This window comes from Phyllostomus hastatus, unplaced genomic scaffold (assembly GCF_019186645.2).
Source record: "Phyllostomus hastatus isolate PE091 unplaced genomic scaffold, TTU_PhHast_1.1 phas_contig_210, whole genome shotgun sequence".
In the NCBI taxonomy this organism is placed as follows: domain Eukaryota; kingdom Metazoa; phylum Chordata; class Mammalia; order Chiroptera; family Phyllostomidae; genus Phyllostomus; species Phyllostomus hastatus.
Genome location: NW_025333737.1, coordinates 22659463 through 22683926, shown reverse-complemented (window position 1 = coordinate 22683926; position 24464 = coordinate 22659463). Strand labels below are relative to the sequence as shown.

The 24464-nt window shown below is 38.0% G+C and overlaps 1 protein-coding gene across 11 annotated transcripts in view; it reads left to right on the top strand.

The window, feature by feature from the left end:
• Positions 1–24464, top strand: part of STXBP4 (syntaxin binding protein 4) — a 139579-nt gene that overhangs the window by 9858 nt on the left and 105257 nt on the right. For 9 of the 11 annotated variants that reach the window (XM_045835735.1, XM_045835737.1, XM_045835745.1 and 6 more), the window contains 5 exons: positions 661–793; positions 12536–12642; positions 12829–13048; positions 14022–14100; positions 20552–20646. In XM_045835735.1, the coding sequence (XP_045691691.1) occupies positions 661–793; positions 12536–12642; positions 12829–13048; positions 14022–14100; positions 20552–20646 (634 nt within the window). The remainder of the gene's footprint in view (positions 1–660; positions 794–12535; positions 12643–12828; positions 13049–14021; positions 14101–20551; positions 20647–24464) is intronic. The other 2 variants (XM_045835736.1, XM_045835739.1) reach the window with 1 other exon arrangement.

Here is a 24464-nt window from a genome sequence, read left to right as displayed (position 1 = left end):
TGTCAAACTTTATTAACCAGTAAAAGTAAATGCTCTGTCCAAAGTGTTCAAAAACCTAACTTGGGAGCATAGCGCTCACAGAATTCTTTGGACAAGTTCTTCTTTTCTGATGGCATTGCTCTTACGTCTGGCAGAAACTACAGCTAGAGCAGGTGCTTTGTGCCAGGAAGATAACCTTTCCCAATTAAAAGGATATTTTTTGGCAACTCAAAGGGAGGTGATATTTATTTTGTTTTAAATGGCCATACACTTGTCTTTTAAAGTCACTTACCTAACTCATGAAAATATTTATATTGGAATTCTTCAGTGTAGTCTGAAAAATCAGTAAAACTAGATCTTTTTAGTCACTTCTAAAACATTTTGAAATGTATCTCAGTTTATATCAGTAATATCTTAAAAGTATTTTTCTTTGTTCTCCAAAGAAGTAAGCACTATTGCTGTAATTTCTTTTATGGTTTGGTTGTTTCATAAAGAAAATTAAAAATACAGGTAAGAAAATCCATCTGATTGCTTTTGTTTCATGACACTTTTAAAAATGTAGTTGCTAATATGTACTGAGGACTTTGAGTTATCTAGATCTAAGAATTTGATTTAAAACATGGTTTAAAGAAAAGTAGGCTCTCTAGGCTAACCTGTGAATGCTAATTTCCTTTATCTTAGGGATCCTGCCTTTCAGATGATTACAGTTACCAAGGAAACAGGCCTTGGTCTGAAGATCCTAGGAGGAATTAACCGGAATGAAGGTCCCTTTGTGTATATTCAGGAAATTATTCCTGGCGGAGACTGTTGTAAGGTAAAAATGAAAAAACAAACAAACAAACAAACCCCTTCACCAAAAAAACAAAACCACTAATGACGAGGTTTGTTTTCTAGCTCATCAGTGTGTTTTTAGTATGAGCCCAATGTCCGTTCACTGTGACCATTTCTCAGTGAAAGATACCAAGGTATTGAAAAATAGACTTTTACCCTCAAAGACCTTAAACCTAAGAAGTATGAAATAAATGTGAACATAACAGACTTCAGGCTCTAATTAAAGGTTGTATCTTTTTCATTGTTATAAGCTGTTCAACTCTTATCCTATTTTTGGTTGAGAAATTGTATTTGGAGACATGTTCTCTATCCACTTCCCTGAGTATGGATTAAGTTGGGTCACTTAAACTTGAACTGTATTAGTTTAGCTTCTCCTAAACAGAAAACAAAATAAAAACACTCAGAAATTAAATTCACTCATTTCTGAATTTAGAGTAATTCTTCTTGAGTTTGCTAATTATATCACTAGTTGTTCACATGAGAAATTAGATTTAGAATTAAAACTAGAAAATATCCTTTTTTAGGAATTATCAGGCTGGCCAAAAAGTACATTTGTTTTTTTCTGTAAGATGGCTCTAGTAGCACTTAGTTGTTTTTAACTTCATTTGAAACAATTTTGCTAGATTGTGCTGTGACACTGTCATATCATAGTGCATTTTAAAAAAAACTTCCCAAAACTGGTAAATTTTTGTGTAGCCATTTTAATGGAAGAAGATGGAAGAAAATATGCAATACTTTTGGCATATTATGCTTTATTATTTCAAGAAAGGTAAAAACACAATGAAACATATGAAAAAAGATACATACAGTGTGTGGAGAAGGTGCTGTGACTGATCAAGTGTGTCAGAAGTGGTTTGCAAAGTTTCATGCTGGAGATTTCTTGCTGGACAACCCTCCATGGTTGGGTATACCAGTTGAAGTTGATGGTGATCAAACCGAGATATTAATTGAGAACAATCAACATTATACCACGCGGGAGATAGCAGACATAAAATATGCAAATCAATAAAGTTATTGGTGAAAATGAAAAATATGTCTTTTATTTTATAGAAAAAAGCCATATGAACTTTTTGGCCAACCCAATAGAAGGTCTTACTCTTCTCTTCCATGTAAGAAATATATAAAGCATGAGTTCCTTTTTCCTCTGGCTGCTAGGTAGCTCAGACCCAAATTTGACGTGCAATACCAGCAATTTAGTTAATACACTGATTACTGTTTGCATTCTCATTTCTCTTGGATTTAATTGCCGTTTTGATTGTTTTATTAATGTGATTATGTATGTCTTTCATTGAATATTGCCTCCGCTACTTTCTGGAAATATACAGGATATAAAGAACTTAATATAATACCAAGCTGCACAGTATGAGAAAGGATTCTCTTATTAGTTTTGTTCATGTTGTTTTCTTATTCTACTTGTTTTAGTTGAATAAATATACTACTTTTACCCCCATTCCTACCCCAGACACTTGTTTAGCAAGCAGTTTATCTATTCTAGATTTTTTCTTTGTTAGGAAAAAATATTGGTTTTAGTAATAACTTCCAAAATAATAGAAATGATTTTGTTTTGGATTTGTTGAGATAGTAAGGTATCTTCCAAATACATGAATTGTAAGTATACACAAAGTTTTTGATATTATAATGATATAAATTTTTGGCTATCGAATTTAAATTATTAACCAAATAGAACATGCTTAAATGCCAAACTTAAATTCAAACAAAACTGAAATTTTTCTTGTAAGCATTGAAATTGTTTCGTATTCAGTTTGGAAGCTGAGGCGGGTGTGTGTGTGCGTGTTCAATATAGCTAAGGTATTTCTTAAACTGCACTTGATATAATGCAGTAATAGATCACAGTACCTAACAAGTGATAAGAGTTTGCTTTTAAGACAAGCATCGATTTGTGCTTTTATAGCCCCATGAAAAATATTTGTAATTAAAGTAATAAATCGATGGCAGTGTGCTGAGTGACTCTTAATCAGCTGTCATTAGTAGCAGACTAAGAATTTACACTCATGATATATACTTTCTCTTACTGGTTTTCTTACAACTTTGTTGTTTGAAAGAGTATTAAAAAGCAAAACCCTGTAGTGAACTATATATTGTGTGTTTACCACTAGAGAGCAGCAGAGAGTTATTAATGTTCTTTGATTATACTGGTCCTGCCCTAGAGAAGAGAATGGCCGAAATAAAGAAAGCTGTAGACAGAGAGTAAATAAGTTTGCGATGCTTACATTTATTTTTGTGTACTTCCCCATGATAGAGAGTTATGGGCATATTTACTCTGCAAATACAAATGGATGCTATTTTATTTTTTAAAAGTTTAACAGTAATAGCATGTACTGTGTTCTAAATACTGTGTTAGAATGTTAATAAATTCCTAACCTGCACAAAATTTTTGTATAGTGGGAGTATTCAGAATAGGAAACACAGGCTGTAAGATTATCCTTTTTAAGTTGCTGAACTGAGCAACTGTTAATATTTTTAAATGCATGTATGTGCTTCGACTATCTCTAATTTTAACATATTGTTTCAGAACTAACTGTACAGACAATCTCAAAATTATAGGTGGATTATATTACATTTATATCCCTAAACTTCATATGTTAGGGAATTACTGGCACTCACGGTTAGCTGCTGCCGCTGCCTCCACCCCCACCCTCCACCCCATAGACACACACCAGAGCTTTTGACAGAGCAAATACAAAATGCAATTCTGGTTCACTAACAAAAATATTATGCTTCTTTGAAAAATGTATTCAGAGTTCAAACTTGTGATATCTTGGAAACATATTTCCAGTTCAAGTAGGAGAGAAGATTATCCCAGCTCTAAGAGCTGTAGGCACCCTATGGTCTGAAAACACATGTACTGGGTACTGAGTTAAGGAAATATGAGAACGCCAAGACCCCTTTCATCTCACCAGCTAGTCCTTGTCAGTCTGGAGTCATCAATGCTGATCTTCGACCCTTTCTGGCAGAGCCACTCCTTGAAGCTTCAGACCGAGGCATACCGCTGCCTCATCAACATTCCCACTCAGATCTCTTAAAGAATCTCAAACTCAACATATTTGTAACAGGACTCAGAGTCGCCACACCCTCACCTGCCTGTCTCTTCCAGACAAGCCCTCTTCCAGTGTTTCCAGTCTTGGTGAATGATACCTTCTAGCTGCACAGTCAAAAAAAACGAACGGCATCCTAACTACTACCTCTCCCTTAATACCCATATCCAATTCATTTGCACATACCGTTGACTTGTTACTCTCTCTGTATTTCTTGAACCCACCCATGTTCTTGGTCTCCACTGCCTTCACCGTAGCTTAAACTGCCATCGGTTTTTATAGTCCTCACAATAGCTCCGTCTGTTTCTATGCACCGTGCCCATTTTCCTCCCAACCGAGCTTGCAAACACTCAGTTGCCTACAAGGCTCTGTATTCAATAAAACGGGACTTCTGCTTTTGACTTCCCTGGCTGTTAGTCTCTGTGCTTCCAGAGTGACAATCTTTCGGTTGCTGGAGGGACCCAAGTTCATTCTCATCTCATGCACATTCTCTCCGACTGGGAACAGCCCCCATGCCCTCCACCCATGCTTTCTTACTGCTTCCAGATATCAATTCAAAGACCACTTTTCTAAGAAATATGCTCCCTGCCCTCACCCCCAGGTTTTTTATTCCTACCTGTGCTTCTGGATCCTGTTGCTTTCTTTCATCTCTCTCAGTTTGGAATCATAAACTGTTATCTGTGATTGGTTTATTAACGGAGCCACAAGACGATATGTCTCCTGAGTGCAAGGATCCTCCCTGATTTTATTCACAATACAATTCTTAGCCCTTAGTGTGGTGCCTGACACATACTTATTGCCCAGTTAGTGTTTATGAGTGAGTAGATGATGCCTTAGTCAGTCTGTCACGTTTCGGAGACTTACTGGTCCGTTTGCCATTGCACTGCCACCATCTGGGCTCAGCACCGAGGTACCTGCTCCCTGGCCCTTTGGGTCAGATTGTGGATAACACGGAAGTTTTTTAATGTTTTCAGTTTGTTTCTTTGTTTGCCTGCTAATAATGTTAGGAAAGCAGGCAGGAATCAAATGCTTTTCTTCAAACCTGATACATTATTATTATTATTTTCTCCCTCCCTCCCTTCCTCTGAAATAGAGATGAGTCTTATAATTGATATTATAATGTAATTGGCAGCATTGTTTGCTCATAATGATGCTTAAAATAGTGGCATATCTTAACAATTGATGTCGTTTTAGATTTGATAAAAGCAGGACTCTTTTTGTCAAACCCCGTAGATACAGACGAAGATCACAGAAATACAGGTACTAATGGTTAGCCGTCATTCACGAAGGATTGAAGTAGGGCATTGTTGAGTCTCACAGGAAGTCTATTTGCAGAGTCTGCTGGGCCTGTCACGGGAACTGGGATCAGGGCTGTTTAGACAGACAGGCCATCGGCCTCTGGAGGGCAAAGGGTAAAGAGACCAATCCCACTGGCGGAGCTAAAGGAGTAGCATCCAGGAGGGTTCACTTTGCAATGCCACACTCTCTGTCCTCCTTTTCCATCATTATTTCTGCTAAAGCCACCTTAATTTCCTCTGTTTCCTGGACCTGTTTAATTTACTGTGCACGTATTATGTACCTGGCACTGTGCTGGGGGAAACAGCCATGAAAAGGGCTCAGGCTGGCCAGCTGAGAACCAGTGCAGCTTGTCTGAGAGGTGCTGAGTTACTATGCTCCCATGCAGCGGTCCCCAGACTTTTTGGCACCAGGGACCAGCTTCATGGAAGACAGTTTTTTCCATGAGCCTGGGTGTGGGGGTGGGGAGACCAGAGGCAGAGCTCAGGCGATGCTGCTGCTGCCTTCACTGATGGATGGGGAGGAGGGAGACTGGGGACCCCTGCTCTAACGGGGAGGGGGCGGAGGGTATAAGGAGAGTAAAAAAATAAGGACAGCATAAGGTAAATGCAATCATATAGGTAATTAAAACAGCTTCTGGAGCAAAGAGAAAGGAACAATTAAGTAACTCTAGGGAGCTGAGGAAAACTTACAGCAGAGATAACATTCGATTTTGGCTGTGAAGTTTAAGTGTGAGTTCATCAGATAGAGAAGTGACAGGGTGGGTGGTGTCATTCTAGACAGAAATTAGCACGTGTAAAAGCATTAGTGTTTGAAGAACATTTTCTGAAAATAGAATGAAGAATTTATATGCTGAGAAGGGCAGGTGGATGATGAGGCTAGAAAAAGTAGGTTGCAGCTCGTTTGTTTGGCTGGGTTTGGGAAGTTAAGGAGTTTTACCTTTTCTACCAGTGGGCAGTCATCACAGGTCTTAGTTTAGGAGTAACAGGATTAAATTTGCTGCCAGTGTGAAAATTGCCCATAACAGATTTGGGATTCTGGTTCGACTCACCTGTGTTTAAACACCTGCAGCATGCTGGGGTCTTGTGTGTGTTATTCAATTATGACACCAACCTTGTGTGATAGATGTTTATCCCCACTGAACAGCTAAGAAAATGGAGTCTCATGGAGGCTAAATAACTCACTGAGATTCAGATAAATAACTGGTGATAGAGGAAGGACACCTCCAGGTGACAGTTTATGGCAGTGTGGGAAAGGACCCAAAGGCTTGCAAGAGCACCCCTTAGTATTTAGGAATAATGAGTTAATTAAATCACAGTCAGACAGTATAGATGGTTTCTGATAAGGTAACATGTTATTTAGAAAACTATATAATTTTATAATATGAAACAAGCAGTGTTGGTAGTTTATAACAGGAGCATTAAAATAGTCAGGAATACATTACTAATCCAACATCTTTATAAATGTCAACCTGCAAGATTCTGGACTCCGGAGCTGGGCACACGAAAGTGCCTGGCGCCTTGCCTGCCGTGTTGTACAGTTACTCAGTAACTGCTGAGTCAGAATCGAGACAGTGTGGAAGAGGCCTCTGAAGTTAGCATCTTCACATATACGTTAATCCAGCTGGGGCAGAATTCACTGGTTTTGAATGCCAGACTCTGACAAAAATAGCTTTGTTTTAGCTTGCAGGTTCTGCCTTTTAAACAGGTTCAGAAATTCACACGATCAGCTAAGACTATATTCCAGAGAACAAAGAAAGAAAACCCACCGCTGTGCGTACTTTTCAGAAGGAATATATATAAACACAGAAGCCGTAGTCGGAGGGCATTGTTCTTCCCCTCTGCTCTGACTCTCATCCTGCTTGCAAATGCTACTTAAGCACATCAGCATACTTTACCATGAGATATGTTAAATGGCCTTTATGAGAGCCTTTGTGTGTCTCTCTGCACTGCTAACCTGTGTGTGTATACAGCCTGGGAGGGGAGTGTGGGAGGTTGTAGGTCAGCCTAAACCCCGTTGCCTACTTCTGCTTTCTGCAGCCTTTTTCTCTGCAACCCTGACAACCAGCTGTGATTTCTGAGATACATGGATACAGGAGCTGCCTCAGACACTTTAGAATTTAGTTATGTGTTTTGTTGCGGGGGAGAGCGTGTGCCTCCCCGCCCCCTACCTTCTCCCTCTCTCATTGTTGACGAACAATGTCCAGCCAGCAGGTCACAGAGCTCCCATCTGAATGCAGGTCCGTCTCGCTGCCGAACCTGGTGCTGGTCCCACTTCAGCCCACTGCCTCTGAAATCTCCTTCCCCAAGGAAGGGCAGTTGAGCTGCCCTCTGACGTACAGTCATCATTATAAAATTTCCTCTTTTTAAGAAAGTTTAATAGAAGGAACTGTTAATACCAACAATTAACACAAGGTAACCTAATAATTAATACCTACCACCCCATTTCTAAAAGGACCTTTCTTTTCTCATCAGTGACTTTTAAATGATTTGCTCCAATGAAGGAGGGCTTTCTTTATTTTTCTCCTTTCCCCCCTACATTGTTGCCAGGCTTTGGGATACAAGTCTATGAGGGGGGACCCCAAAAATACCCCTGTAATTTATTGATTAAAAATTGTATTTATCCCTACATGTTTAAATTTCAGTCACTGTCAAACTACACTCCATTTGATGCAATACACCTATCGAGGTATTTTTCCACTGCTCAAAACAGTTTTTGAACATGTCAGTTTTAATGGCTTTTACTGCCTCTGCCATTTGTTGTTTCACTTCTTCTACATCAGCAAAACATTTCCCTTTGAGGATTGTTTTCAATCCAGGGAACAAAAAAAAAGTCACTCAAGGCAAGATCAGGTGAATAGGGAGGGTGGGACACAGGGGTCATGCCATTTTTGATCCAAAACTTCTAAGCACTCAGTGTGGTGTAGGCAGGTATACTTGTAAGTCACCCATCATGAAATAGGCAAATGTGTTGAGTCTTCAAAAAAAAAAAGTGCACTGTAGTCAAACACAGCCTCTAACAACACCACCAGCTGGTACACTGGATACAGATGGGTTCCTAGAACACTCACCTAGTGAGGAAAGCCTGTACTACAAGGGGCCTGCCCTCCAGAAGGTAATTCCAGGTTTTTTTTGGGGGGGGTCCTTCCTTCTCCGTATGGATTTAAAAATAATATGCATTTAATTTTATTAGTTAATTAATTTACTTTAAAATTAGATTAAAACTTCTGTATTTGACCTTTACTTTGAATACCAGGTTTGGGATAGAACCCAAATAGAACGTAGCTGGTTGGGCATGAAGTTGGGCAAATGACATGAGCTTTCTGTTTATTTTGGGGGGATGGAGGATTTATATTCTTTTTTATAAGGTAATATTTGATGCATACGAAAGGTTATTGGGAAACCTATCTAATGTATGAAGCATAACAATAAAAGGGACACCTGTGACTCTACTCAGAGATCACCACTTGACTCAAGGAGCAGAAAGCTGGGTGCTGTGGCAGCTTCCTGTGTGCCTCCCCAGATCCCAGTCTCCACCCTCCCTCCCGGAAATAAGCACTCCAGAATGTTTTATCCTTCCCTAACGTTTATTAGCCTTCTTTTTTTTTTTTTTTTGCCTATGGCTAAAAGGTGGTTCTTCTTGTTTGTTATCATTTCACCTTAACCTTGAGAGAATGAATGGCTGTCCTCAAACTCCAATTAGGCATATTAAATTGCATGCTAATGTAAATAAGTGTCTAGGTATAGTTTGGGTATACTTTAATTTAAATGCATGTGTAACCAAACTCTGTAATATGATTTGGGCCCAGAAATAGTGAACTGTGTCTGTAAAATCGTACAAAATCAACTCTTTCATTTTACTGAACGTGTGGAATCCATGTTGTAAATTCTTTCTCTATATCGCTTAGCCTTTCCAACATTACTTTTGTGTTGTACTCCCCACACATCAATCAGATGGAAGGAGAAAAAAAATCATTTGTTAGTATAGCAATTCTGTGTTATGATCTCCGACTTCACTAGTTAGCATTAATCCTATGTTAATCATATATTTATAAAATCCAAATTAGTTTTCAAGTTTTTTAAAAGATTTTATTTATTTATTTTTAGAGAAGAAATGGTGGGAGAAAGAGAGAGAGAGAGAAACAACAATGTGCGGTTGCTGGGGGTCATGGCCTGCAACCCAGTCATGTGCCCTGACTGGGAATCGAACCTGCAACACTTGGTTCGCAGCCCGCGCTCAATCCACTGAGCTACGCCAGCCAGGGCAGTTTTCAAGTTTTATATATTACTAAATTAAATTGCATTTTTATGGTTTAATTTTGTATATGTTTATAATTCAAAAGGATCATAGGGTAATTATGCATTTATTTATATCTTTTATATACAATATTTGAGATAACATGTTTCCACAACATTTTTTGATAAAAACTATATATTTATTTAATTGCTTTGTATGTTCTCCGTATTCAGTGTAAGAAGTGGCATTAGATATCATTTTAAAGAACAAAAATAACTTGTTATTTAGCAGTAAAGTAACCATAAGTTGCCATTATTATATGTAATGCAATTCAGATCAAAGACCAGCTACCTAAGCAATATATCTTAGATAAGACTTTGAAGAAAGGCATTTCCTTGAAGTGTGGAATTTACTCAAATGCCATCAGGGTGAAAATCTGGCCTTTTAGCCATATAAGCTTCTTCCTCAGTTATTTAAAGAATGCTTCCTGTCCTTGTACAAATGATACTTTGAGATGTATCTTGGGAACTGAAAACAAAGAGGACTCATTCTTCTTTTCCAGTCTGAGTTAAGAGAAAATACAGGTAGAGACTGAGAAATTTGCCTCACAATTACAGTAAATCTTGTAACTCATGTGCTCTGACTTACTGAGTTAGGTTGGTCAGAGGCAGAGCTTGGACTTAACCAAGATAGTGCCAGACAGCCTGTTAGAAGCGGCCTTTCAGTAGAACATGACTAAAGCCGCATGCACCGCCAGTTAGTCCTGAGTCACAGGAGAGAGAGGAGATCCAGTAGAAGTGTTCGACCATGAGCTGAAATGTGGGTAGCACTAATATAGTTAAGATCCTGGGCTGAATTTTTAAAAATTCATCCTGTGGAATAAATCTTGATGGTTTGGTGAGATGAAAGATGTAGGATTGCTCAGAAACTAAAGTGGATGAGTCTTGTATTCTGAAATATTCTGGGATTCTTTGGCCCGCTTTGTGACAGAGCCAGAGCTGTACTTGTCTCATGGTATCAGGGTTTTACAGCAGGTCTCTTCTCCTTGTGTACCAGGTTATGTTTTCTTTTTTTAAAATATATTTTATTGATTATGCTATTACAGTTGTCCCATTTCCCCCCTTCTCTCCCCTCCACCCTGTACCCCCTCTCCCACCCACATTTCCCCCCTTTAGTTCATGTCCATGTGTCATACTTATGAGTTCTTTAGCTTCTACATTTCCCGTACTATTCTTGCCTTCCTCCTATCTATTTTCAACCTACATTCTATGCTACTTATTCTCTATACCTTTTCCCCCTCTCCTCCTCCCACCCCCCTGCTGCTAACCCTCCATGTGCCCTCCATTTCTGTGGTTCTGTTCCTGTTCTAATTGTTTACTTAGTTTCTTTTGGTTTTGCTTTAGGTGTGGTTGTTAATAATTGTGAGTTTGCTGTCCTTTTACTATACATGTCTTTTCTTTATCTTCTTTTCTTAGATAAGTCCCTTTAGCATTTCATAAAATAAGGGCTTGGTGATGATGAACTCCTTTAACTTGACCTTATCTGAAAAGCACTTTATCTGCCCTTCTATTCTAAATGAGAGCTTTGCTGGATAGAGCAATCTGGGATGTAGGTCCTTGTCTTTCGTGACTTGGAATATTTCTTTCCAGCCCCTTCTTGCCTGTAAGGTCTCTTTTGAGAAATCAGCTGACAGTCTGATGGGAACTCCTTTGTAGGTTACTGTCCCCTTATCTCTTGCTGCTTCTAGGATTCTCTCCTTCATTTTTACCTTGGCTAATGTAATTATGATGTGCCTTCATGTGTTTCTTCTTGGGTCCAACTTCTTTGGGGCTCTCTGAGCTTCTTGGATTTCTTGGAAGACTGTTCCCTTTGCCAGATTGGGGAAGTTCTCCTTTATTATTTGTTCAAATACGTGCTCAATTTGTTGCTTTTCCCCTTCCCATTCTGGTACCCCTATAATTCGAATGTTGGAACGTTTAAAGGTGTCCTGGATGCTCTTAAGCTTTTCCTTGATTTTTTGAATTCTTATTTCATCATGCTTTCCTGCTTGGTTGATTCTATCTTCCTTCTGGTCCACTGTATTGTTTTGAGACTCAGATTCCTTCCTTTCACTATTGGCTCTCCTCCACATATCTTGCTGCATCTCTTTTATGGTAACATGCATCCTTTCATCTAAATTGCGCCCAAAATCAGCCAATTCTGTGAGCTTTCTGATCACCAGTGTTTTGAACTGTGCATCTGATAGATTGGCTATTTCTTAGTCGCTCAAAAGGATGAGTCCTGGGGGACTGATCTGTTCTGTTGGAAACATGTCTTTCCCTGTGTCTCCTTTTTTTTCCCCCCTGCTCACTCTTATTACGGTGGGGGGCGGAGCCTTAGGTGTTCACTGGGGCTGGTCACCCCAGTCACTAGATTGTGACGTTATATGTGGGGGCGGGGGCGGGAGTGGGGACAGGAGGGAACAATGGCGGTAGTTCCGTTCTCCTGGGCTCAGACCCTTCTCTGGGATCCTGGGCTGCGAGCTCTGCTGCCCTGGTCCACAATCGCTGTCTCACTGGGTCCGCCCGCCGCAGCTTACGCACTCAGGGATCACTGCTGCGTTCTTGCGCCCCGGATGGCTGTCGCACCGACCCCACGCCAAATTTCCCCCGACCTCCATGCGCCGCCGACCCGTGCCAGCCCCGCGCCTGCCCGGTTCGTCGTCCCCTACCAGTCTGGATGTACGGGTCTACTTCAACTTCTTGGCTGTCCGACTTCCATTCAGATAAATCCTCTGTCGGTTCTGGGTGTTATTTTATCTGTAAATTATTGTTGTTCTAATCTTGGTTGTGCGAGGAGGTACGGTGCGTCCACCTATTCCTCCATCTTGCCGGAAGTCCAGCCAGGTTATGTTTTCAAACGTTCAGGGTTCCTTAATGTGCAAGTTCATTCAAGGTATACATGAAGCATTCCTCCTCATCACATATATTAGCAAACTAGGCTTTAATCAAAACTATTTTTTTATTGAGATTCTTTGTGCAGGGTTTTTTTTTCATACTCTTTCTTTAAGACATTCTTTAGTAAAAATTTGCTTTAAGTGTATGTTATTTTTTTTAAATCCTCATTAGTTTCTTTATGAGTGTTATTATTTTTATTAGGATGGACGTTTGAAGCCGGGAGATCAACTTGTCTCAATAAACAAGGAATCTATGATTGGCGTGTCATTCGAAGAAGCCAAAAGCATAATTACCAGAGCCAAGCTGAGGTAACCATTCTATCCATAGGATAAAATGAGTCATGTAGCACGTCCCCTTAAAATAGTAATTTAAGATGACTTAAGTACTTTAGACCATAAAAGAAATATTTTTAAGTAATGTATGAAACATTATCTTAGAGTCCAGTTGTACTACATCAATAATATATTCATAAAGTGATTTCTTTTTAATGCTAGGTCAGAATCTGCCTGGGAGATAGCATTCATACGACAACATTCTGACAGCAGTGGTCCAGAAAACCCATCGGGTACATTCCTTTTACCGACTTCAGGAGAATGTGGACCACAAGCCTCGACATTTAGCCTTCTTTCTTCTTCGCCAGAAATACCAATTCCAAACACCACATCCACTCCCAAAACTACAGATGCTATTTTACCTTCTTTTCAGGTAAATCAGGTAATCTTAAATTTCTGTTTACTTAAGCAGTCATGTTTTTATATTTGTTATATACCTATAGAATTATAATTTATAATTATAGACCAGTCTGCTAGCAAGCTGTACTACCCTTGAAAAATCTTTTATTTTTTTTTTTAAGATTTTTATGCTATGGTGTCAATAAATATAATTTTTTTCAGGTCAGTGTGTCTTTTTTCTCAGAAAACCATGATCAGGAATGGCGTCACAAAGATATGCCTAGCTATCACGCCAAACTGTGTCAGGAATGGCATTTTTATTTTCAGACAGCCTTCGTTATGGCTCAGTTCTTAATTACTTCCGTTTCTGCCTGACCGAAGACAGGAGTGTTCTGTGTGCCCCTTAGCTCCTCTTCCGCGTGGTGAGGCCCACCTGCGTCACCCGGTGTGGGGGGCTCTGCTCCTCACCTCACGTGTGTGCTGGAGTCCAGTTCTCCCTGCAGACCCATGCAAAAGGCGGGGGTTTCTACATCAAAATAAATACAGTCAATAACTAGTTGCTACAGTACTCAAAGTTATAAAATAGGGTATATATTCTTTAAAATTTTTGTTAGCTATAAAGTAAAATGTGATATTCAGGTAGGCTTTCAGTAAGTGGAGTATAAGTGATTTCATATATATGCTAATCAGATACAAAGGGGAAGATTTTCTGTCAGCCCCTTATACTTTTTAATTTGTGTGGTTATACTGTGATTAACCTTTTCGAAGTCAAGGTAGAGGGCCTTATATTTTGTTGTCCTTGTACGGTAGAGCTGAAAGCAGTCATTACCTTCAATCCTGAATTGCTTTGTTTGAGGATGAATATACCAAATTTTTAGAGATTTTATGTTTTGTTTTTTTTCTTGACTATTGCTTTAACAACTTTAACTGTCCTTTTTATGTTAGCATGAGCTTCTAGTCTGGTCTTTGACCTACTTTAGAAAGTGACATTTCCTATTCCTCATTTTCTTTCGTAGTTAAAAACTGGATACAAGAAAACAGAACAGACTCCAATTACTTCTTTGGACCCCAGCTCTACGGATATACCTAATACAGGTCAATGCACATTTGATTCCTCTTTCCTATTTTTTTTTTCAACTACTCTCTCTCAATGAGGAATATATAAAGTGACCCAATAGACTTTAAAAAAGGATGCATTAAGTCTTTTTTCCTTTAAAGAATAAAAGCAAAATGAATGCCTTGTGCAGTGGTCCCTGTTAGAAATGACTTCTATTGAAAATTTCCCTGAACAAAGGGTTTAAATTTTCAAAGATGCATTGTCATAACAGGGTCTGTGAAGTTGTAATAACCAACGAACTGTTGAAACCATGTAATGAAAACTCATTTATAAATCAAGATTGGGTTACCTCAGCCTTTAAGTGAAATATTAGTAAGGTGTATTAAATGCACTTTTTAGAGAAATTACAGAACGGATTATAGCTTAAGGAAAGAAATTTTTTTAGAAGTGATTATATAAATTAAAAAGAACAGTATTGTGAATTCAATATAATTGGTTTTTCACGACCATGAAGTGATTTATTGACTGTTTAAATAATAAAAGATTGTGTAAACTACCCATAAGAAAAGGATTTTTGTCAAGCCGTGAAGTGTATATTGCCCAAATATGAAGAAAAATCCTTCCCCTTAAATTATCTCCAAAAGTTAGACACAACAGTCAAAAAATATACAAGGTAGGACAAAAGTAAGTTTATAGTTGTTTGTATAGCTATATATTAATTAATTATAATAATACACGGATAACCTCTGTTTTGCATACTCACAAATGTAAACCTTCTTTTTACTTAGTGGGATTTGTTGACTCTTAGAAATTTTTTTAGTTTGTTCCCTTAATACAAATAATTTTCATTCTCTTTTTTTTTTCTTTTTTTTTAAAGATTTTATTTATTTATTTTCAGAGAGGGAAGGGAGGGAGAAAGAGAGAGAGAAACATCAATGTGCAGTTGCTGGGGGTCATAGCCTGCAACTCAGGCATGTACCCTGAATGGGAATCAAACCTGCAACACTTTGTTTCGCAGCCCACGCTCAATCCACTGAGCTACACCAGCCAGGGCAATTTTCATTCTCTTGATATATTGTTTTTATATTAAACTGTAACTCCATGTGAGAAAAAAGAGATAAAGAACCAGACACTGGTGAGGAGACATTTATGTAACATATTTTTAATTTTGAAAGTAATTGAACTGCTCAGTGCTCACATTGGCCTTCTATTCATTTGGTAAGCACTTACTGAGTATGTCTTATGTAGAAAACATACTACAGTAGGAATTATGAAGGAATTAGGACATTTCCCATGAGATATTTAATAATATATTGTGAAACAAAACATGAGATTAAAAGCCTTCATCATTCAGATTAGAGAAAGAAATGTGTATGTGTGTGTTTATCTTACCGAATAACCACTATTTGCGGTATTCCGTGTTAAAGTAGAGAGGGTAGGGGTGGTTTTAGGACTCTAAGGAGTGTACTATACTCTCTTGTGGATGAATTACACACTCGAACAAATAGCGTAAAGCCACGAACAAAGTGGCCTAAAGAAAGAAGGCAATGATCAGTGGCCTGAGTGATGCAGGACGTGGTTTATCACCAGGCTCTGGATACAAGCATGTTACCGGGCTTCGAATGCCAGGTTCTTGAGTCTCAATGTCACAGAAAAGAGCACCGAACTCAGAACAACATCAAGCAGACAGAGTTTATTAAAAAGAGCTTGTGCACAAGGGAGCTGACCAGAAAGGAGAAGCTGAGGTCCCCGGAGGGTTCTTGTGGACGGTTTATCTAGGGCACTTGGCGTGGGTGCGGGGCTCAGGAAGGAGGATGAGTCCAGCTGCACTTGACCATCGTCTAGTGGCGGTTGGTCCAGGGTCGTCACGAGGTGTTTTCCGCGGTCAGTGGACCACTCAGAGGGCCTGTAAAATGATTCTTGCACGACTATTCTAGTTAAAATTTCATGAGAAAACAGCTGTTTTGTAGAACGTGAGGTTACGAAAGGGTATTATCGTCATACATTCTTTTAAGGATGCGGTTAGGTTCATTTCAACTGCAGAATATTCTGGAAGGCAAGGAGTCAGAGTCAGGCCTCTCAGGGGTCAAGATGGAATCCAGTGTTGCCCAACCCTGTCTCCCTTAGAGGTTCAAATCTTTGCTCCCAACTCACTAGCTATACAACGTTGAAATAGTTGCCTCATGGGGTTGTTATGAGTATTAAACAAGATCATACATGTCAACCACTTAGCATTGTAATTGGTACATAGTACAAGCTCAGCAAATTTTGCTGTTATTATTAATATTACAGAATCTGCAGACTAGAATGTAGCTCAGGTAATATCCCAGGGCCTGTTTTTAGAGCAGGAGTGGAAGTTTTTATCCTTTATTTCAATTTTGCCTATTCCCTTCTAGCTCTAAAACTAGGGAATTGGTCACACAATAGACAGAATTTCTTGGCAAAAGTCACATAAAATTCAGATCTTGAGGGAGGTGGTAAGCCTCAGTGGACAGATGAAGGTAGGGAGCCATCCTAAGTGAAGAAGCACTGTGAGCAGAAGCGAGGAACTAAGGCTGAGCTGGAAGTCAGGTGACCCTCTGAAGCAGATCTGAATGAAGCAGAGGGATCCCGGAGTAATGAGAAAACAAGTTTACATCAGTGACTGTAAGAAACAATGCTAGGCTTTACAATAGACACACAATTCAATGGAAAGTATATTTGCGTGACAGAGCTGTATATGAAGTGAGTAGTAAAATGCCATTGAAATAGAACATTTTCCTGGGGCAAAAAGAGCACTGACTTAGTCCCACTATCTTACTCCCACATAGTGGGCCAGATGTTTCCAGGGGAACAAAGCAAAATCAACCCTAAATTGTCGATAGTAACTTACATACATTGTGATGTGTCCGTTATCAGTGCTTAATTATAGACTGTTCACGAATTAGGTCCTTAACCATGACACCTTGCCTCATTCAGCCAGTTGGTATTTATTCAAATAATGTAAATGAGTTCTAATGTTAACCCCAACAAAAATAACGTTAACGAGGCAAGTCTATCCCAGTTTCCATCTCAAAGTCATTCCAAAGTATAAAACTGGTTAGGATTCTTTAAATCCACATAATACTTGGATTTGTCTTTAAAACTGTTCTATTATATAATCTTATTTCAGAATCCAGAGTCGTTCACTGTTGCCATCACCTGAATAACACGTGACCTTGTGAGTTAAAAGCATACTAAAGACATTACTAAGGAAAGTAGTCAAGGATCATTACATAAAGAGATACTATCCACCCTCTGTGTTCACTGCAGAGTTATTTACAGTACTGAGCCAAGATTTGGAAGCAGCCCAGGTGTCCATCAGTAGATGAGTGGATAAAAAAGCTGTGGTGCATTTATTTACACACTGGAATACTACATAGCCACGAAAAGGGAGGAAATCTTACTTTTTGTGGCAGCATGGATGGACGTGGAGTATTTTGTGCTGAGTGAAATAAGCCAGTCAGAGAAAGAGAAATACCACATGATTTCACTTGTGTGTAGAATCTAATGAGCAAAATAAACTAACAAAACAGAAACAGATTGAACAAACAAACAAACAAACAAAAATTCCTCATAGACAACAGTATGGGGATTACCAGAGAGAAACGGGGTAGGAGAGGTAGGAGGGGGTAAAACAGAGATAAATAGTGGTAGAAGGAAACTTGACTTTCGGTGGTGAACACAAATACAATATGCAGATGATATGTTGTAGAATTATATCTCTAGAATCTATATATTGTACTATATTGTACAATTCTATACAATTGTAGAATTGTATTCTACAATTAGAATACAATCTAATTGTATTAGCCAGTGTCATCCCAATAAATTAAATTAAAAGCAAACAAACATACAATAAAATTGCAAGTAAAAAAATGAAATACTATTATAACTAACTTTAGCATAACAAGCCTTAATTCTCCTGCTCTAAGCCTTTTGTAACTGAAACAAAGTAGTGATAGGGGAAAAGAGTGATAGGGGGAGTAGTGGGGGGGTCATAGTGTGAATCAAATGGTGTTGATCCTACCCATATAAAACATTCCCTTCTGCTCCCGAAAAGACAAATAGGAGAGAAGATTTAGGAGAATAATCAGCAATCCTTTGAAAAGTCTCACTCCCTCAGAGAAGAGCAAATAAATAGTTTGCGGCTGAAACTGAGACATGCCACAGGCGGAAGAGGGGCTGTCTGTCCTCGAGGGGCTTTTCAGGTCGGGCCCGGAACTGCAGAAACACGCTGGACTTCTGCACAGACCCGCCTCAGGTTCCGCCTCGAAAGTAAATCAGTGTGTGGGGGAAGGTTGGCAAAAAGAAAGTGAGATTGTGTTAAGCCATGATGCATGTTATTAAATAGAGGGTTAGTATAATTTTACATTAAATCTCCTATTTCAATGCAATGTCTCTGTGTTAATATTCATAGTAGTTTTCTCTGATTTTGATTTTACCTTTACAATTCCTGCAAGTTGGTCCGTTTTGTTCTTCCTACTGTACAGAAGAGAAAACTGACAGTGAAGGATATTGATGTACTTGAGAACACTGGCTTGGGGAGTCACAAGGAAGGAGAACCCTAACATGGTCACCTACTAGTCACCTTGCGGACCTTAGTCGGTCTCTTCTGTAGGATGGGAATGGTAACACCTATGGCATTGTGGTTATTTTAAAGATTAATGAGCACTTGACTTAAAGTACTCACTGTACTGCCTGGCTAAAAGTAAGCATAAATAAGAGCTTATCTTGTGTCATTGCTACTGTTACACAGAAACTTTTTAAGCTCAGACACAGGAAAACATAAGGGGGATGCATGCCTGAGTGTGTGTGTCCCTGTGCCTCCCTCTCTCTTCCCGACCTCTCGCACTCTCAGCCCCTCTCCCAGCCAGTAGTTAAACTTGAACTGAGTATTCACAGCCAGGGTTTGTCTTGGTCTGACACCATAATTAGCTTAGCTTGGGTCTACCCAGTGGTAGTGTGCCTTCACGGTAGGTAGGTCACGCACTGGGCTGAAGCATTGTCAAGCCTCACAAGTCCAAACCTTAGAAATGCAAAATGAAGTCTGACGTACCTGCTACTTGGTCTTACACACCACACCACTCCATGCGCCTCTTGTATGCCACACGTTCGGTCTGGCAGAGGATTTCGCTTAAGGTAATGGAACTGAACTGACTCGGACAAGGTTCTGCCCACCCGAGGCACAGTGAAGCCAAACACCGAACGTCGAGGTTTGCAGTGGAGAAGTTACAGCCATTTTGTTGGCTGGGCACCAAGCAAGGGGATCAGAAACCTGGTTCTGCAGTTGCATGAAGGGAAAAAAAGTACCTGTGGTCTTTTTAATGCCAGGGTCAACAATTAGGTATCACAAGAACAAAGGGAACGTTGTTGCTTTTATCAGTATTGTACAAATTCTCTTACCCTGAAATCAGTCTTTCTCAATGTTTGATTCCATTTGAATCTAAAAGTCAGTAGCCATTTTTTTTTATCTTGACACATATAAGCTATGTTCAAGATTTTACATAGAATGTTAACGATGTGTTAAAGGTTTAGAGGAAGACTATTTATTTTCATAGGCGCTTCTTATGTTCTTAAGAGAATGCAAATCATTTTGTACTTAGAGACAGATGCTCTGAGAAATTTAAAAAAATTAAAACACTGCATAAAGATGTGACATTTTAAAAAGTTTTTTCTCTTCCTCTTGTTTCTATGCAGAACTAGTAAAATATCATTTAAAAGTGTATTTAGAATAGTGACAATTTCGCTATAAGGATTGACGTGAATTATAGGAGTGTGTTTTATAACTTTGGCATATTAAAACAAATTATGTTTTTCAAGTTCTAGTCCCGATAGCACCTGGTATCTTACTCGTGCAGCAGGCACAAAGGCTTATTTGAATAATCGGGGTAGATTGAGAAGGTGCTCTTGAAAGTCCATTTATACTACTTGAAATATAACCCTTCTATAAAATAAGAAATAGGATTTTTTTAGTTCAAGAAATTGCAAGTCTATTATTATAGTTTATGTGTAAACTTGAAACAATTTGCATTTTCAAGTTTTTCTATGGTATTTCCAGAACTCATGTAACAAAACCACTTTTGCCAGCCAAAGAAATATCATGAAATTTTTAAATTTCTTGTTTGATTTTACTTACTTTTTTTAAAAGACTTTCCATTTTACGATTAGTAAGGCATTGTGATGACAGGATAATCGTGGTAGGGTGTATATTTGTCTTTTAAATTAATATTTCTGTGGGATTTAACACCTAATTGGCCATGCTTTTTATGTATCTTTTAGGGCTCAAGTGAGGTTGGTTTATATGATGCATTTTAAATTTAACGAAAAAGCCGTGAAAACAAAACTGAAAACTGCCAGCTGATTAACCAGAATGCTTTTTGAACAGCAGGAGCTCAGAGCGCATCCTGTCAGATGAAAATTTCTATTCCAATTAAATCTCCAATGAACATACATCCTGTTGTCTCTTAGATACCACTTCTGCCAGGACTGGTCATCATGGGCCCCATGGAAAGAAGATTTCCTTAAATCCTTCCATCCGCCTTAAGGCAGAGAAACTGGAAATGGTAAATACTTTAAATTTCCATTCTTCTTCCATAAACTAAAGCAAGGAAGGAGTCTTGTTCTTGGAGAGGATAAAGGGCTGGAGCCATTAGTATCTCAAGAAGTTATACATTTGCAACTAAATGAATGGCAGTTTAGATTCAAATTAATTCATTCTTGTTTGAGTTGGGCAGTTCACGCTGTTCACTGGCACAAAATAAAGCAAAACTTTTTGTCACTAAGTTGACAAGCGAGTGAATCTGTCTCCTCCTGGGTGTAAATAAGACAGATGTGGGATTTTACCAGGCAGCGTCAAAGGAAACATGGGTAAATTAGGACAAGGTGTAGTAGGCTTCGCATGTAATAGCAGTAAGTACAAGTAGTACTCCATTTGTCCAGTTTTTTAAAAAGTTAAGGGAAACTGAATCCTAAAGAATGAGGTCGTCAGATGCTCAGTGTGAAGAAGATGGTAGCAGTGTACTCAGGCACAGAATTATTGTCCTGGGGAGAGTAAAACATTGAGAGCTTCTGTGTGTAAAAGAAACTTAAGATGATCAAAAAGATAAAAAAGCAGGAAAGCATTTTAAAACTTGCTCCTTTCAGGTTATTTGGGAGCCGACAGCAAGAATGTGCCATGTCTTGTATTTCTTAATATAAAAACAGAGGTGATGTTCAAAGGTTCACAGCCTCTACGTTCCTGTCCAATTTCATGGATAATAATGTTCTACATTTAAGGAAGAGTATGAAAATGCATAGTTAGAATAAATATATATTATGTTTATTTCCATATTCATACCTTTAACAGCACTTTTCTCTTTTTTTTTAAGATTTTATTTATTTATTTTTAGAGAGGGAAGGGAGGGAGAAAGAGAGAGAGAGAGAAACATCAATGTGCGGTTGCTGGGGGCCATGGCCTACAACCCAGGTATGTGGCCTGACTGGGTATCGAACCTGCAACACTTTGGTTCGCAGCCCACACTCAATCCACTGAGCTACGCCAGCCAGGGCTTAACAGAGCACTTTTCATTGGCAATTTGAATCTTACCCATTATTCAAATTCTGACTCAATTCCAACTCCCGTGTCCAGAGTTTGCTAATTATTATTAGTTAGGGCCAATCCTGCCTTATCCTGCACTGCTGTAAATCACTTCATAGTTCCCTATAATCTTTTCTGTATCTCCTTCTATCAATGAGATAAAGCTTCTTCACAAATGTGCCTAGTATACCTATTGCTGTTTAAACACCTGGGTTTTGCTCAGTGAAACTTTGTGATTAATTAGACACTCGACATGTCTTTTTGATATTTTCAAAATCCTGAGTATCTTTTGCTGACTTGTACTCTCTTTTTATTTTTGGTTAAAATGTAAGTTCTGGCTCATGGCAAAGTTTATCATCAGTTAATATTTTCTAAAAATAAAATATTTGAGGTTTAAAAACATACCTATCAGTATCTGAAAATGAATAATTATTGTTTTTTAATGGTGTTGGTTTAATATACATTTCTGGACATTCAAGATTGCTGACCATTCATCTGGATAAGTAGAAAATTATCCAGCTGAAGACTGTGTGGCAGCCTTCATTTTCTTTTATGTGGTTTAAATTTTCTAGTGCGTGATATGTATTTCTTACATTTATAACTTTCTTAGAGATATGAAAAGCATCCAAATTTGCATTGATTCTGAGAAGTATGAGTTCCTTGATTACTGAATCAGAATTCCAGTTGTGGTTTTCCTTTTAGCCTAAGCAAACTGATTACTTTTGTGGAAAAATAAAATAGCAGTTTTACAGCAAAAGAAGTAATTATTTGGGTACTTTGTGTTTTATTTTTCTTCTCTAACTCGTTTAGAAATTATACCTTCTCTTGCTATTCTTTTAGTGATTAACATCCATTTTTAACATGCATATTTAACCTAGTCAGTATGAAGTTACTCAGAATCTTTACCTTTCTTTTAAACATACAAGACATTTACAAAACTTGACCTGAGCTTACAATACCTGAACTCTGATCAGCCCCTTCCTAACTTATATGCTTATCATGGCCCAGTATTTTAGCTTTGGTGAGACGTTGTTTCTCTGGTTCTCTTTCTTTGTAGCCCTCTGCTAGTCCACATACCCACTGAGTTTCTAATTTGTTATCATCTACCTAGTACTTTTGTAATAATATCTTCTTCCTTTTATTCTTGATTCATCTTTATAACTTAAAAAAAGGATAACCAAAGTGCAGTAGGCATGTATGTGTATGTTTGTGTGTATATGTGTGTGTGTATAGATAGATAGATAAATAGATAGATATAGATACAGATATAAAATGAATTACTATTGGGCCATAAACTGAATGAAGTTCTGATATATACTACAACATAGGTAAACCTTGAAACATTCTGTGTAAATTCAGTTTCCTGGCTTTTATTCAAAATATTTTTAGTGACTCTATTTAGTACAACATTCCTTGTTTTCAGAGTTTGAAACTATTTCACTTAATAATTTTTTTTCTAAAATCCAAATTAGTGTCTATCCACCCAAATATCTCCTGGGCTGCTCTTCCCTTTTTGGAAAGTCAATTGTTGTTATAACAATCTCTGTATCACTTTAATTTGAAATAAGTCCTTCTGTTATAGTTGCTACTTTGTAGACAAATTCAACTTTATTATCCATTACATTTTCTGTATATTTCCTATTCATTAATAGGTAAAGACAATGTGATCGACTATTTAAAATGTAATAAAGTTATACCTCTGTTTCTTTATCTTCTATAAACATATTGCATATAGAGTCTACAAAACTGGTGCTGTCATAAGATTTCACAAGGAAAAGGTGTTGAGTGATTATGTGGTTACTAATTAATTACCCTACTCAGTACCGTTTTTAAGGAGGGCGGAGGGGTTAGAATTCGATGAAGGAGAGGACCTGCTACCACGTGTGTGTGAGTGGCACTGTCTTCGTGAAATCCTTTTCATTTTTCCTAAGTAGAATATTTTATATCAGAATCTCCTGGAAAGTGACTTCTAACACTGAACTAGTTATTTTTTAATTTATTGTGTGAAAGAGATTGCCTCTTTCCATGAATACACTGAGAATTATTTTTATATACAGATATTTTCAAAATCATTTCACCATAATTATTTAGTGATATTTTTTCAAAGTATTTTTGTAAGTACTTGATCCAAAGTACTTGACACAAAGTATTTTTCTGTCTCACTTGATCCTAACATTAAACTTATAAGTAGGAATGATAAAGAGCAAATAGAGATACAACTTATTAGTTGCTTTGAAGACACTTCTCTACTGTCAATATCTATATCTTTGTACCTGGGAAAGATGCTTTGGGACACAGATGCCATTTTGCTGGTATTTACTTTACCTCTTGCCATTTCTGTAACATTTGAAAAAAGCTGTAGTGAGCAATGCATGTCCAATGTCTGATTATAGTTAATGAGATGTTCTTTGTTATTAGGTTGGGAAGTATGTGACTAATGTTGTACAGCAGTGACATTTCTTAAACTCATCATTTGGACACCAGAAAATGTTAAAGACAGTTATTGCCCAATTAATACATTTGCATTTTTAAGGCTAAAAGATGACATTCAATAAATTATTAGAACCTACTTTTTGATAAAAAATAAATTACTTCCAATTTAAATTTATCAGCTTTTCTCACTGACCTTCAGTATTGCTGTATCTTGAATATTTTACATTCAACAAAACTTTCACCTATTGTGAAATTTATCTCTAGATCAATTTACATTGTAGTTAATTGAGTTTTGCAACTTTATCATTACTTAATATAATAATCATATATTGAGTACCTTCTGTGATAGGTGTTTTACTTGGATTAATTTTA